Source organism: Entelurus aequoreus, linkage group LG25 (assembly GCF_033978785.1).
Source record: "Entelurus aequoreus isolate RoL-2023_Sb linkage group LG25, RoL_Eaeq_v1.1, whole genome shotgun sequence".
Taxonomy (NCBI): domain Eukaryota; kingdom Metazoa; phylum Chordata; class Actinopteri; order Syngnathiformes; family Syngnathidae; genus Entelurus; species Entelurus aequoreus.
The window spans coordinates 34431088-34445839 of record NC_084755.1 but is presented as its reverse complement, the minus strand read 5'-3'; the positions used below and the strand labels follow the sequence as shown (position 1 = coordinate 34445839).

Here is a 14752-nt window from a genome sequence, read left to right as displayed (position 1 = left end):
AAAACCCTTGTGCAATCATGTTCACACATCTGAAAACAGTTTAGCTCGTTACAGAAGCTACAAAACTGACCTTCCTTTGAGCAGATTGAGTTTCTGGAGCATCACATTTATGGGGTCAATTAAACGCTCAAAATGGCCAGAAAAAGAGAACTTTCATCTGAAACTCGACAGTCTATTCTTGTTCTTAGAAATGAAGGCTATTCCACAAAATTGTTTGGGTGACCCCAAACTTTTGAACGGTAGTGTATATCTGTTCGACATATATCCGCTTGAAGCCGAACCACCGGCAGACGATGAACCCCCTGCTGTTTTTCCTGGGAATTAATTATTCCTTCATTTGTTACCAGATTGGCACATTTCTCTCTCTCGTATTACTACTCGCACCACAGCTAACGTTACCCACGCTGCTACCTCTCTGCTCCGTGAGGGCGTATGACGTTGCACGCGCGACTGTATGTGACGTACATTAGAAGGTGCGCTCGTTTTATCTCTCTGTGAGAAGAGCCTGTAGTGTAATGCCCTCAGCTAAAAACAACTGCGTGAGAACGTATATTCGAATATCACAATTTAGTGATTTTCTGTATCGCACAGAGACAAACCCGCGATATATCGAGTATATTCGATATATCGCCCAGCCCTATACACAAGTAAAACCCATTCACCATAAGGTAAACACTGAAGTAAAGTAGGGGTGCAACGATTAGTCGACATTGTCGACAATAACATTTCGACCGACAATTATATTTGTCGACAATAGTCGAAGCCGCATCACTTGTTTTTTTCTGGGTGGAAGCGGGTCCCTGCCGCCACTCGCCAAAACATTGCCAGTGAAAACATCTACAGTGTGAGAATACTTCCTCCTATTCTTGTTAAAAACATGGATACCTTGCTCATTTAGCAAAGCGGACTATGTTTTTACGGCTGTACATCTGTGATATGCGAGCATTTAAAGCGGAGGCATGATGTCGGATGTCCGGAGAGAAGATGCGGTCTCAACCTCGGTAAGAGTGTTGCCTTCTACTTTGCTAGCTGGCTAACTAAGACGGAGTTGTGTGAAAAATAACTTATTTTAGCCAAAGTCATGACGCCAGCTAAATTGGTCTAAATCAAAGCAACGTCAATTTGCAATGCAAGAAAAAAAAAAAAGGCACAGTAACAATCAGACCAGTGTTTCCCACTCATTCATCGTGGCCCGCCACGAAATAATTACGTCCACCAAAAATAAAAAAAAATTAATTTTTTTTTTTTTTTTTTTTTGGTCCTTTCAAGCTTGTCAGGCAAATCATATAGTTGATGTAGATGCCCATATAGGCTGTTCAGATTTACTTTACAAAAGAGAAGTGTAGGATACTTCTCTTGTTGCCTTATTTGTATTTGACCACTACTGTTTTCTGTTTATTAGTTACTGACTGTGGCAGGACACCTCTGCCTCTGTTTCACTTTATGTTGCTGGTAAATAATATGGTTGTAGTAGTAGGCTAAAGTTCAATTATTTAGTATGCACTAATTAAAGGGGCAGAGCTTTTAAGAGACATGTTAGCTTTTATATTTAATAAGATATATTTTTTGTAAAAACCACAATTAACAAATATATTTCAGTGAATAACTTATTGTTCAAATCTGTATATAAATATGCACATAAAGTGTTGTAATTATATTGTAAAATGGATAAATGGATGGATAGATGGACGTTTAAAACAAAACTGTTATTATTAATTAGTAAGTATACATTTTTTTAGCCTTTTTAGAGAAAATCATATCATTGTAGTAAATTATGCAAATTACTCGATGATGTCATGGTGACCACGCCCATAGCCACGCCCCCACCACCACATGTATCTTGGCAGTTTATGGGAAACACTGCAGACACATTGTGGACCAATGCGGAGGTATCATACGCTTACACATACAATATATTAGATAGCTAACATGTTAAGAATTAATAAATGATACAATTGTACACATTGAGTCTGTTAGTGCTAAAACTGCTAGGACTTCATCAATAGTCAATATACCAGTGTGCAGCTTTTTAACCACATGATCACAAAAGTGCTTCTTTTTTGTGTGAAAAAGTTGATTTGGTATTTTTTATTGCTGCCATTTTAACTTCTTTTTTCCACACATAAACAAGGTTAATTGTGTTTTTTTTTTTTAGCACTTTGCCTTTCCATTCTTTTAAATGAACACCATTTTATTAGTCATTTTAATTTTTATAACAGCTGACCGAGTAGCACAATTACAGTGTAAATTAAAATATTTATGATTTAATTAGTCAGCTATGTTGTTTGTAAGCAAATACTTGAAATAACTTAAGCTGCTTTTAAGTCGATGGAAAAAAAATTGTCATTAAATAGGTCTATGCTTTGTAATCTGATTAGTCGACTATCAGAAGAGTTGTTAGTTGCAGCGAGCCCTAAAGTAAACACCGCGGACTGTCTCGAGCTTTGTCGTCCATCAGAATCCACAGGCGGTCGTGTCTGTGACAGCATTGACTTGACATGTAGAAAAGACAACAGTGTTTTGCCTTGCAGAACTACAGCTTTATTTATTTTTTTGTAGCAAGCAACAACGTAACAGTAACATCATTCCTGGCGAGTGTTACACACGCACACACTTACATACATTTCATTCAACAACTGCAAACCACTCCATGCTTGTTATCAGATGGTATTTTTACACAGGCCCCCATATAGCTGCTCGGGATACGGTTCTTAGATTTTGGACCTCCAGAATCAGCGTGTCCTCGTCCATTTGTGTCAACGAGGTGAAATTAAGTCTAAAAACCTTTGCCAAGTTGACTTCATGTCCGTCCTCGCCCATCGTAAAATACGATCCGCCTAAAAAATGGACTATTTTATTTTGAAAGTAAACCGGATACTTTATTTTGTGTTTGTGCATGACTTCCTGTCCGTCACAATCAGATTTTTGCTAAATTGAACGGATTTGCTGCGGCGACCGACAAATATAGAAGCTCTGTATAAGTATATTTAGTGCGAGGATGCGGAACATCTCTGCCATGTCGGTGCCGTTCCGCATGTGGTTGGAAACGGACACCATCCATCCATATTCTTCCGCTTATTCGAAGTCGGGTTGCGGGGTTAACAGCCTACTCAGAGAATCCCAGACTTCCGTCTGCCCAGCTACTTCGTCCAGCTCTTCCCGGGTGATCTCGAGGAGTTCCCAGGCCAGCTGGGAGACATAGTCTCTCCACCGTGTCCTGGGTCTTCCCTGTGGTCTACTACTGTTAGGACGCGCCCCAAACACCTCCCCAGGTAGTCGTTCTGGGGGCATTCTGACCAAATGCCCGGACCACCTCGTCTGGCTCCTCTCTATGTGGAGGAGCAGCGGACACATTGACTTTATTAAAAACAGAAATAGCCCTCCGTTGTGGCGATGACATTCCAATGTCGTTTCGCATCCTGTGGAACTCGGGTTAGTAGAGAAAAAAAGAAGTAACATATTAGTTACTTATTTCAGACAGTGTTATACAAGGTTATTTTGTTGGTTACATCAAGGTAAGATAATGCAGTAGATTTGATTGGGAATGTAAAATATTTATAAGTAGAGGTGGAAAAATAACATCTTCAATGCCTAACAAATGGTATGTGGGTAGGGATGTCCGATAATATCGGCAGTCCGATATTATCGGCCGATAAATGCTTTTAAAATGTAATATCGGAAATTATCTGTATCAGTTTCAAAATTATCGGTATCTGTTTCAAAAAGTAAAATGTATGACTTTTTAAAACGCCGCTGTGTACACGGACGTAGCTAGTAAAGAGAGATTCTGTACAGAGCGCCAATAAACCTTAAATGCACTTCCTGTGCGTGCCGGCCCAGTCACATAATATCTACAGCTTTTCACACACACAAGTGAATGCAAGGCATACTTGGTCAACAGCCATACAGGTCACACTGAGGGTGGCCGAATACACAACTTTAACACTGTTACAAATATGCGCCACACTGTGAACCCACACCAAACAAGAATGACAAACACATTTCGGGAGAACATCCGCACCGTAACACAACATAAACACAACAGAACAAATACCCAGAACCCCTTGCAGCACTAACTCTTTCGGGACGCTACAATATACACCCCCGCTACCTCCTACCCCCTAAAACTCCCCCCCCCACCTCAACCTCCTCGTGCTGTCTCAGGGAGAGCATGTCCCAAATTCCAAGTTGCTGTTTTGAGGCATGTTTAAAAAAAAAAGCACTTTGTGACTTCAATAATAAATATGGCAGTGCCATGTTGGCATTTTTTTCCATAACATGAGTTGACTTATTTTGGAAAACCTTGTTACATTGTTTAATGCATCCAGCGGGGCATCACAACAAAATTAGGCATAATAATGTGTTAATTCCACGACTGTATATATCGGTATCGGTTGATATCGGAATCGGTAATCAAGAGTTGGACAATATCGGAATATCAGCAAAAAAGCCATTATCAGACATCTCTAGTATGTATATTATCAAAATTCTAAATATTTATTTTATGAAGTGCCCCCTCAAGTCTAAAGTGTAATTTCTTTCCAGTGACTTAATAAAATAAAAACATAAATAATACAATAAAAAACACATTTTTAATGCACACATTGGATGCACAGGAGCGGGGGCATCGGAAAGCCATGGAAGAGCAGGCGGAGGAGGCGGACAAAGGCAGCGTCTGGCAGTGGCTAAAGAGGAAGCATAAGAGTTGGGGGGCAAACACCTAGGGCATCAGCAGGGGGTGGCAGGGATATCTCCCTGCCATCGCTCCGCCACCATGAGACGTACTGGGGTTAAAGGAGTGAAACGTTGATGAATGGTGGTCCCCAGCTAATGACCCGTTTATGCCCACAGAGGTGTTCAGTGGGGTGTCACAGCACACCTGTTCATAAGGCACTGGAGGAGGTGCGTCAGGCAGCAGTGCCCAGCAGGAATTCCATCACCTGTATCTTGATATGGACAATATCGGAGTATCGGATATCGGCAAAAAAGCCATTATCGGACATCCCTATATGTGGGTGATTCTGAATCGATGGACAAATGTCCAAATACAGATAATTTATGTCTGTTATATGAAATACTGACATATTTAAAATGCAGATCTAGTGCAGACACACACACGCGGAGTGGCTAGCTTGAATGTGAAGGAGTTAACATGAAAATATATACATTTTACACTTGAACAGAAGTCTAACTGGAACTGTGATACAGCAGAGAATAACCAGCTAAAAAGAGAAATTAGCAAATAGATTATTAAGTCAGGATAGCTACCGGTAATAATATCCAGATAATAGACTTGTTCAATTCAATCCATCTAGCGTTAAACCAATCGCTTGTTTTAAATATTCTACACTACGTAAATATTGGATGAGTGAGTATAAAGCTAAGTTGCTGAAGGGCTCTAGATTTACAGCAGGAGATTAAATCCAAAAGGAATGCTGAAATTGAATGTTCTTAACTGAATACTCACTAAACCAGGTGGACAGAGAACTCTACTGGAAGAATGTTTTATATACTACCAAATCTCTGAAGGAATTTATAAACCTACAGTATACAGAAAATCAAAAGCAGAAAGTGGGGATGGATCGGCCATATACTTAGGAAGGATCCGAGAAACCTAGCAAGACAAGCCCTGGACTATAACCCTCAAGGCAAGAGGAAGCCAGGGAGACCAAAACTCAACTGGAGGCGGTCCACTCTTGATGAACTGACCAAGATGGGGATCTCCTGGCAAGAAGCGAAGACCATCGCACAGAAGAGAGTGAGGTGGAGATCCATGGTAGACGCCCTATGCTCCCAAGGGGGCCAAGAGGATTAAAGAAAAGAAGAAAGATACAGAAGGGATGGAGTTGTTGGGCTCACTAAATACATGTTGTTTAGCACAACAAAAATGATACCATTTTGATTAAGATCTGGATAAATTGAGCAGTTGTTTACATCAATAGGGCTGTCCACCCCCACAAATTACAGTGGCAGCATTCATTTCTGTTCATAATCTTTCATGAACCAAGAAGTAGCCCATCCATGTTGACTATCCATCCATCAATTTTCTACCGCTTGTCCCTTTCGGGATCGCGGGGGATGCTGGAGCTTATCTCAGCATAATCATATATGATGGGTCCAGCCCGTGTCGACAACTACCTTTATCAAGTCCTGGTCACTGTGCATTACAACATGCACACAATGACTTATTGTTTCGATTGAAGAAAACTTCCAAGTAAAAGCATGTAATATTGTACATTCCCTTTTGCATCATATTAATTAATATTATTATATGTTGTCCACCTTGTACTTTTTCTGTGCCGTTGCCTGAAATAAATGAAAAATTAAATGATTGGTAGTGTTGACGCCATTTTCTCATTTGCATAATTGATCCATGACCCATGTGCATGTAATTGTAATTGGATGCTGAGGAGACGATCAGTAAAAACCATGAAAAATGTATATTTACAAATATGAATTAACTTTTTTCTGCTGCCTCTTTTTATAATTTTTTTTTTTTTTTTTTCAAATGTCACAAACAATATTACACTAAAGTACTTGAAAATGAAGCACAGAAGTGTAAGAAAACAAATAACTGCGCAGCACGGCTTAGTCTTAAATAAATGGTTTTTATTTTATTATTAAACAATTAACACTTATTAACACATTTGAACACAATCAAAAGTACCGAAAATTGGTACCGTTGAGTGCCAGTATTTATTCTCATGTACGGGGAATTGGTACTGTATCGATTCAAGTGTGAAAGGTACCCATCCCTATTTATAAGTGAGGACGAACAGATAGCGCAAAAGGTATTTGTTGTAGCCCACTGTGTATGTTTTCGAAAAGTGGCATCAAATGTAGCATGATTAATTGGCTTGAAAGTATCCTGTTGAATTGGCCACAGCCACGATGCTACAATATTATTGATTCTTTACACTGTACCACTGTCTTTCCCATGGCAGGTAAAAGCAAGGAAGCGGAGATCAAACGGATCAATAAAGAGCTGGCCAACATTCGCTCCAAATTCAAAGGGGACAAGGCTCTTGATGGCTACAGCAAGAAGAAATATGTCTGCAAGTTGCTGTTTATCTTCTTGCTTGGCCATGATATTGACTTTGGACACATGGAGGCGGTCAACCTGCTGAGTTCCAACAAGTACACAGAAAAGCAGATTGTAAGTTATCGTAAATGTCTTTGTTTTAGTAGCACAGCGAAGCCTCTTAGGTCAAACACATCCTATGCCGGCATTCTGGTTGACAAACACATTTTGTCTATGGGAAATCATGTAAAGGCAATTTTTTAAATCTGTTTTTAAGTGTTTTCTTAATCTGTTAGTTCATTATGTAGCCTTATTTACTGTATAGGTAAGAGCATTTTAACATTCTAAACACTTAAAGTGTAAAAAGTGCGTATACTTGATGCAGCTGCGTTTATGGGGTTTATTCTGTTCTTTTATTGTTAAAATGTTCAACTTATTGACACTAAAGCCTTATTGTGCTGAACAGCCAGGACAGAGCATACCACATTCCCAGGTGGGGATAAAGTCCATATCTGGCTCTATGGTTTTCATCACTTTTGTTTGCCATCACTCAGTGTGTTTCACAAAAACTCAATCAATTTATGCATATATTGGCTTAAAACCAGCTTTTAAAACACAGGTAAACAAAGTAATTATATTAAAAAATCTGATTAATATACAGTGGAACCTCCATTAACAAACTTAATTGTTTCTTGTACATGATTCGTAAACTGAAAAGTTTGTATTCGTTCAGTGAAGCAGCGTTCTCCCCAAAAAAAGAATGTAAATATTAATAAATGGTTCTAGCCTTAACTAAAGTTCCTATTGTAGTACAAAAAATACACACTTTTGAGACAGTACAAGCCTGTTTCGCAGGGAAACCTGATATAGCCTCTTGTGTTTTTTCCTCACCTAACGTATATTCCGCTCTACCCGGGTATTGAGCACTGTATCACGGATAAACCACAGAAACTAAAGAAACTTTTCTATGACTTTAGCTCCAGACTGTTTTTGTTAGTTTGATATCGTCATTACTGCCCAAAGTGGTTGGAAATGTGTATTAGAACTGAGTACTGTAGCGGCTCATAGGGACCACAGCTAAAAAACAGATATTTTTTGGAGGCCCAACAATGAGCCTATGGTTAAGAAATACTGGCCTACAGCATAGTAGAGGCACACTGTATTTGGTCAACGGTCGGATTAGAGAGTGCATGTAAACAAGGTCACGGTCTTCACATACACTTGTGAAAATAGAAAAAATATTTATTTGGTGAATCAGACTAATTCAGTGCATAGAAACGTACTGTGTATAGTGTTATACACTAAAGAAAAAGCATACTTGTGGAGAATCCTTTTGGCGTTTGTTCCTTAAACGGAAGTATTGACGTCATGTGTAGTGACAGTCCAAACTCAACTTTCAAGGCCTATTTTTCATCTTCGGAATTGTACAGCTAAAGGGCATTGAACTTGAGACATATTTTAAAACCGAAATGTAAAAAAAACATGTCTATTCTCCTCTTTTGTAATTATATGGAAGTTTACATATTATTATACACAAACATACATTTATAAATAAACCACACTAAAACAGACATTTTTGACCTACAATGTTGACACAACGGGGGATCAAATACCTTGGTGTCATCCTTAACACAAGTCTGGAGTTCAACAATATTGTAGGGAATGCCATACTAACCCGAATATGAGGCAACTCTTTTGCAATTGGGAAAACCCCAAATACACACCTTTTTTGGTATACAAGCTGTCACTCCGCTATTTGGTAAGCGTTTGGTTGGGAGCAGTGCGCCCTCTAAGGTGCATGGCTGCGCAATTGCGCACTGCTGCCGTGCCCTCTACGTACGGAAAATCTATGCAGCGCACCAAATCCAAAATCCAACCTAACTCTAAAAAAATAAAAACACATAATTTATGTACCATTTGGCAAAGCAATTATGTGAGTGACAGGTGACGAGTGCTCACAATGACGACCTCTGCCGAGACATTTTAAGGAGGAGAAGGATGTTTCTGCATCAATCATTTTATTGAGCAAAACTGATTACTGATGGCCGTAACCACACCAAGACAACATCAGCAACAAAACTACTATCTAGCAAAACTGGTAATTTTCTGCCATAATCCCACCATAACCAACTACATACTGTATCGTATTGACAGCATCCACTCTTTCTTTCTTTTGCGTCAAAAGACGCTAACACTCTGCTCAGCCAGTGATACGTTCACGGCCACAAAAACTGTTGGAAGACTCCGACACCACACAAACTGTAACTGCCAAGTCGTCAAAGGGGAACAGCAATTTTTTTGGAATTTTGCCTGTCGTTCACAATCACGATGAGGGAGATGACGACGGATGTTTTTTTTTTTTAATGCATTCTAAATAATAAATAATTGTGATCAAAATTCTGCTTACAATGGAGCTTATGGGAGCCGTTCAGTTCTGCCTATCGAGACCCTAAAAAAAACGTCCAAACACCTCCATTAGGGTTTTATATACATGATGTAAGTATATATGTACTGTAGTAACAGGCACATTTATAATAACATTTAATATTTACGTATTTTGATCATTTTAAGCATTCACGGCGCATTAGTTTTAAAAAACGCATCACTGATTTCTGCTCATTGCAGACTTTATGAGAGCAAACAAACATAATAAAACATCACTTACTGTGCAAGGTCTGCCGTCATTAGCATGCTGACTCCCGGGATGTTCATATATTCTCATTTAGGCAAGGCAAGGCAACTTTATTTGTATAGCGCTTTTCATACACAAGGCAGACTCAAAGTGCTTCACAGACAACAAAGTGAAATGAAAGAAAATAAAAGCAAAATTAAAATGCAGACAATAAAAATAAAAACAGTGCAGAAGTTAAAAGATTAAAATATTTAGCTGAAAGCTAAGGTGAACATAAAAGTCTTCAGTCTAGTTTTAAAAGTAGTCAGAGTTGGGGAAAGTCTGACATCTTCAGGAAGTTTATCCCAGCTATGTGTTGCATAGTGACTGAATGATGCTCTCCCTTGATTTGAGTTTACTCTTGGAACCGCTAACGGATTGGTCTCAGAAGATCTTAGTGATCTAGAGGGCTTATATAGTGGGAGCATATCAGTAATATACTTGGGCCCTAGACCATGTAGTGATTTATATGTGAGCAGGAGGATTTTGAAATCAATTCTCTGATGTACAGGGAGCCAATGTAAGGATTTAAGAATTGGTGTAATGTGCTCACATTTTTTGGTCTTTGTTAGAACTCTAGCAGCAGCGTTCTGAACAAGCTGTAACTGCCTGACAGTTTTTTTGGGAAGACCTGCAAGGAGACCATTACAATAGTCTAGCCCGGTGGTTCTCAAATGGGGGTACGCGTACCCCTGGGGGTACTTGAAGGTATGCCAAGGGGTACGTGAGATTTTTTTCAAATATTCTAAAAATAGCAACAATTCAAAAATCCTTTAAAAATATATTTATTGAATAATACTTCAACAAAATATGAATGTAAGTTCATAAACTCAGTGAAGCACAAGCTCAGGTTTCTCAATAAAATGTCTGTCAAAAAGAACTGTGAAAAGAAATGCAACAATGCAATATTCAATGTTGACAGCTAGATTTTTTGTGGACATGTTTCATAAATATTAATGTTAAAGATTTATTTTTTTGTGAAGAAATGTTTAGAATTAAGTTCATGAATCCAGATGGATCTCTATTACAATCCCCAAAGAGGGCACTTTAAGCTGATTTATAATTGAATATAAGTTATTTATAATTTAATCACTTGTTTATTTTTCAACAAGTTTTTAGTTATTTTTATATCTTTTTTTCCAAATAGTTCAAGAAAGACCACTACAAATGAGCAATATTTTGCACTGTTGTACAATTTAATAAATCAGAAACTGATGACATAGTGCTGTATTTTACTTCTTTATCTATTTTTTTCAACCAAAAATGCTTTGCTCTGATTAGGGGGTACTTGAATTAAAAAAATGTTCACAGGGGGTACATCACTGAAAAAAGGTTGAGAACCACTGGTCTAGCCTACTGATAATAAAGGCATGCACAAGTTTTTCAAAGTCTTAAGCTGACATGAGCCCTCTAAGTCTTTTTACATTTTTGAGGTGATAGTAGGCCGATTTTGTTACTGATTTGATGTGACTGTCGAAATGTAAATCAGAATTTAAAATAACCCCAAGATTTCTGGCTTTATTTGAGGTTTTCAGGGACAGTGATTGAAGGTGTTGGACGACTTTAAACCTTTCTTTTTTAGCACCAAAAACAATGATCTCAGTTTTATCTTAATTTAGTTGTAGGAAAGTTTGGCACATCCAGTGTTTGACTTGCTCAATGCACTGGCACAGAAGATCTATGGGGCGATAGTCATTTGGTGATAGCGCTACATAGATTTGGGTGTCATCGGCATAGCAATGATGGTCAATGTTATTATTTTGCATAATTTGTCCGAGTGGGAGCATATAGATGTTAAATAAAGTCGGCCTCAAGATTTAGATGAAAAATGTCTCATAATCCTCACAATTGGGGGCAACAAGCCTTTTTCGTTTCGTTCTCACCAGTTCCAGGTCCTAAATTGGCTCTCAAATTGTCCCAACTTGTTGGATTACCTACTCAGACGTCTCATGTCCAGGTGAGAGGCATGATTTACGATCTACAATAAACTTACAGGGAGCAGGGAAGCGAGGAAACGGCTGGTGTGGTGACAGTGTACACATCTAATGTTGCTCACATGTGGTCCATTGGATGCTTGGGAAGTTTGTGTATTTTGTCAAACACATGAAAAATTAGGGGGAACATTGGTTGCGAGCAAAAATAGCGTTTATGAGTAAATGTGCAGTTGTGCACCATCTGGGGCACAATTCGTTTTGATTGAATTGCTCAACAATTATAAGAATTATTTAGATTATCCCAATTGATGCATCTTTTTCCCCATATAAGATTTATTTTGAACAATATATAAATATAATTATCCATAAATAAAGTAAACATGTGTAAATATTAGTGCTGTCAGTCAAATGATCATTATTTTTGTTAGAATAATCACACTTTCGAATTTGGATTAATCATGAGTATCACAGGTTATTTGCGTGCATAATTTAAAGCAACTTAAAAAAGACCCCAAATGATTTAATTGAATTCACGTCATTTATTTGCTCAAAGCCTGGTAACAGTAATATCTGAAGTCCCTTTAGGGTGTATTTTGTAGTGAAATGTACCAGCCAGCACACCAGTCGGAGTTCCCACACTCATCTGTGCATTGACATATGCCTTGACTAACCGTTAAGCAACCCACACCGCCTTTCAGGTAACCACGGTTAAGGTATAGTAATGCATACAAAGTTATAAAAGATTTCAAAGTGCACTTGCAATGTTTTTGTGACACAGCCAAATTAAGTGATGTTTCCTTGTCTAGTCATGATTAAGTTCAGCTCTTGTAACACTTCCCTTTTCTCTTTAATTACCGCTTGGGATGATTGAGGCTAACAAGCTATACAGTCGACAACAGTTGGTTGCTCATGTGAGTGACATCATGTCACACGCTCAACCTTGATGAGCCATAAAAGCAGGGTTGTCGAAAGTGTGGCCCAAGGGCCAATTCCTTAAAGTTGGCAGGTCTGGATATCTGAATTGTATGAGACTCAACTTCCACGGAACTGTGACGAGCAGGTCCAAAACTACACCACATTCCTTGAGTTCCCACAGGGTTCCACACAAATCCACTTGGCCCAATTCACATGTGCAACTCAATAGAGATTATAAGAAAATGTGCTAGTTGAGCTGTACATTCTAAAGAAAATGTTATTTTGTGTCAGGAAGTCTACGTTTAATCACCCACTGTGGCATTTATATTTTTTATCTACAAAGCACAAGTAGTTATGTCTGGTGCTTGTCTTCAAACGTCCCCTTGTTTTGATGTCTCTCGCAAGAAAAAGTGCTTAACCACCTATCTGACCTTTTTATTGTGATTTTTAGAAATGAGTAACTATTAATGTTAGTGAATTGGAAAACAATTTCTGATTGTGTAAGTTTAAATGTATGCTATTGATTTTCAATAGGATTAAAGTCTGGAGACTGGGTATGCCATTTGAGGATTGTAATTTGCTTCTTCTTGAGACAGTCCCTTGTTGCCTTGGGTGTATTTTTTTGTCCGTTGTCATGCCCGGAGACCCATTTGTAATCCATGGCTGACTCTACGGTACGTGGTCCATCTGCCTGTCAATGCAGTGAAGTCTACCAATTCCGTAAACAGAGAAACAACATTTCACAAACTTTCATAATAGAAGGCAATGCACTCCGAAATAATCTAATTTACTTAAAGCAATTCCTCCAGCACTTGTGATAGAAAGAGCAGATCGTAAATTGTGAACCACTGACAAACTTACCATAGACACAAATTAAAACTGCCATGTAAATTAGACATTTACGATAAGGCTATTTAATTTTGTGTAAAAGAAAGAACAAGTTAAAGACTTGTTTGACATGAAAGATATCTTTAAATCAGATATGTTCGGGTCTGGCACTGTGTATTAAAAACAAATAGTATGACTTTATTGGGATCGCAGGGAGTGCATAAAAGTTAGGAACTTGTTTTGATTGGGTTATTTTGTGTTGAGCAATGGTACTGCTTATCATTCCTATCTCATCCTTCCCTCTCAATCTCCAGGGATATCTCTTCATCTCAGTGCTGGTCAACAGCAACAGTGAGCTCATCCGTCTGATTAACAACGCCATCAAAAATGACCTGTCCAGCCGCAACCCCACTTTCATGTGCCTGGCTCTTCACTGCATTGCCAACGTTGGCAGCCGTGAGATGGCGGAGGCCTTCGCCAGTGAAATCCCGCGCATCTTGGTTGCTGGGTAAGTGGGAGACATCTTATTTAGTTTTCTATGGTGGTTTTGTCATTTTGCCTCCTTGAGGCTACACTTAACTTCAACATTGTACCCTAGTGATACCATGGATAGTGTGAAGCAGTCAGCTGCTCTCTGTCTGCTGCGCCTCTATAAGACATCCCCTGACTTGGTGCTGATGGGGGAGTGGACATCCCGCGTGGTGCACCTTCTCAATGACCAACATATGGTAAGAATTGGGTTTAATTGGATTTTAATTTAAAAGAGTTTTAAATATTGATTGAATAATAATAGACTAATTTGTTTGCTAGGAAATAACACTTCCACACTGATATGTCGAGTGTTCTAATGATATGAATGCAACATAATACCTATGTGCATAAGCAAAATCCTCATAGCATGCAATGATGGGGCTGCACATGAAAGTGTGCCCCAAGCAATTATGGCTCTGTAACTTTCTAAAGGGCACATGGCAGTCATTGGGCAATGAACTGGCCCCTCACCAGTAAGCAGACCTAATATTAACAGTGTTTCCCATAAACTGCCAAGATACCTGTGGCGGTGGGGGCGTGGCTACGGGCGTGGTCACCATGACATCATCGAGTAATTTGCATAATTTACTACAATGATATGATTTTCTCTAAAAAGGCTCAAAAAATGTATACTTACTAATTAATAATAACAGTTTTGTTTTAAACGTCCATCCATCCATTTTACAATATAATTACAACACTTTATGTACATATTTATATACAGATTTGAACAATAAGTTATTCACTGAAATATATTTATTAATTGTGGTTCTTACAAAAAATATATCTTATAAAATATAAAAGCTAAAATGTCTCTTAAAGCTCTGCCCCTTTAATTAGTGCATACTAAAT

At 38.5% G+C, this 14752-nt stretch overlaps 1 protein-coding gene across 6 annotated transcripts in view; it reads left to right on the top strand.

Moving 5' to 3' along the window:
• ap2a1 (adaptor related protein complex 2 subunit alpha 1) overlaps window positions 1–14752 on the top strand; it is a 56365-nt gene that overhangs the window by 9323 nt on the left and 32290 nt on the right. For all 6 annotated transcript variants that reach the window (XM_062036573.1, XM_062036574.1, XM_062036570.1 and 3 more), the window contains 3 exons: window positions 6945–7156; window positions 13684–13877; window positions 13968–14097. In XM_062036573.1, the coding sequence (XP_061892557.1) occupies window positions 6945–7156; window positions 13684–13877; window positions 13968–14097 (536 nt within the window). The remainder of the gene's footprint in view (window positions 1–6944; window positions 7157–13683; window positions 13878–13967; window positions 14098–14752) is intronic.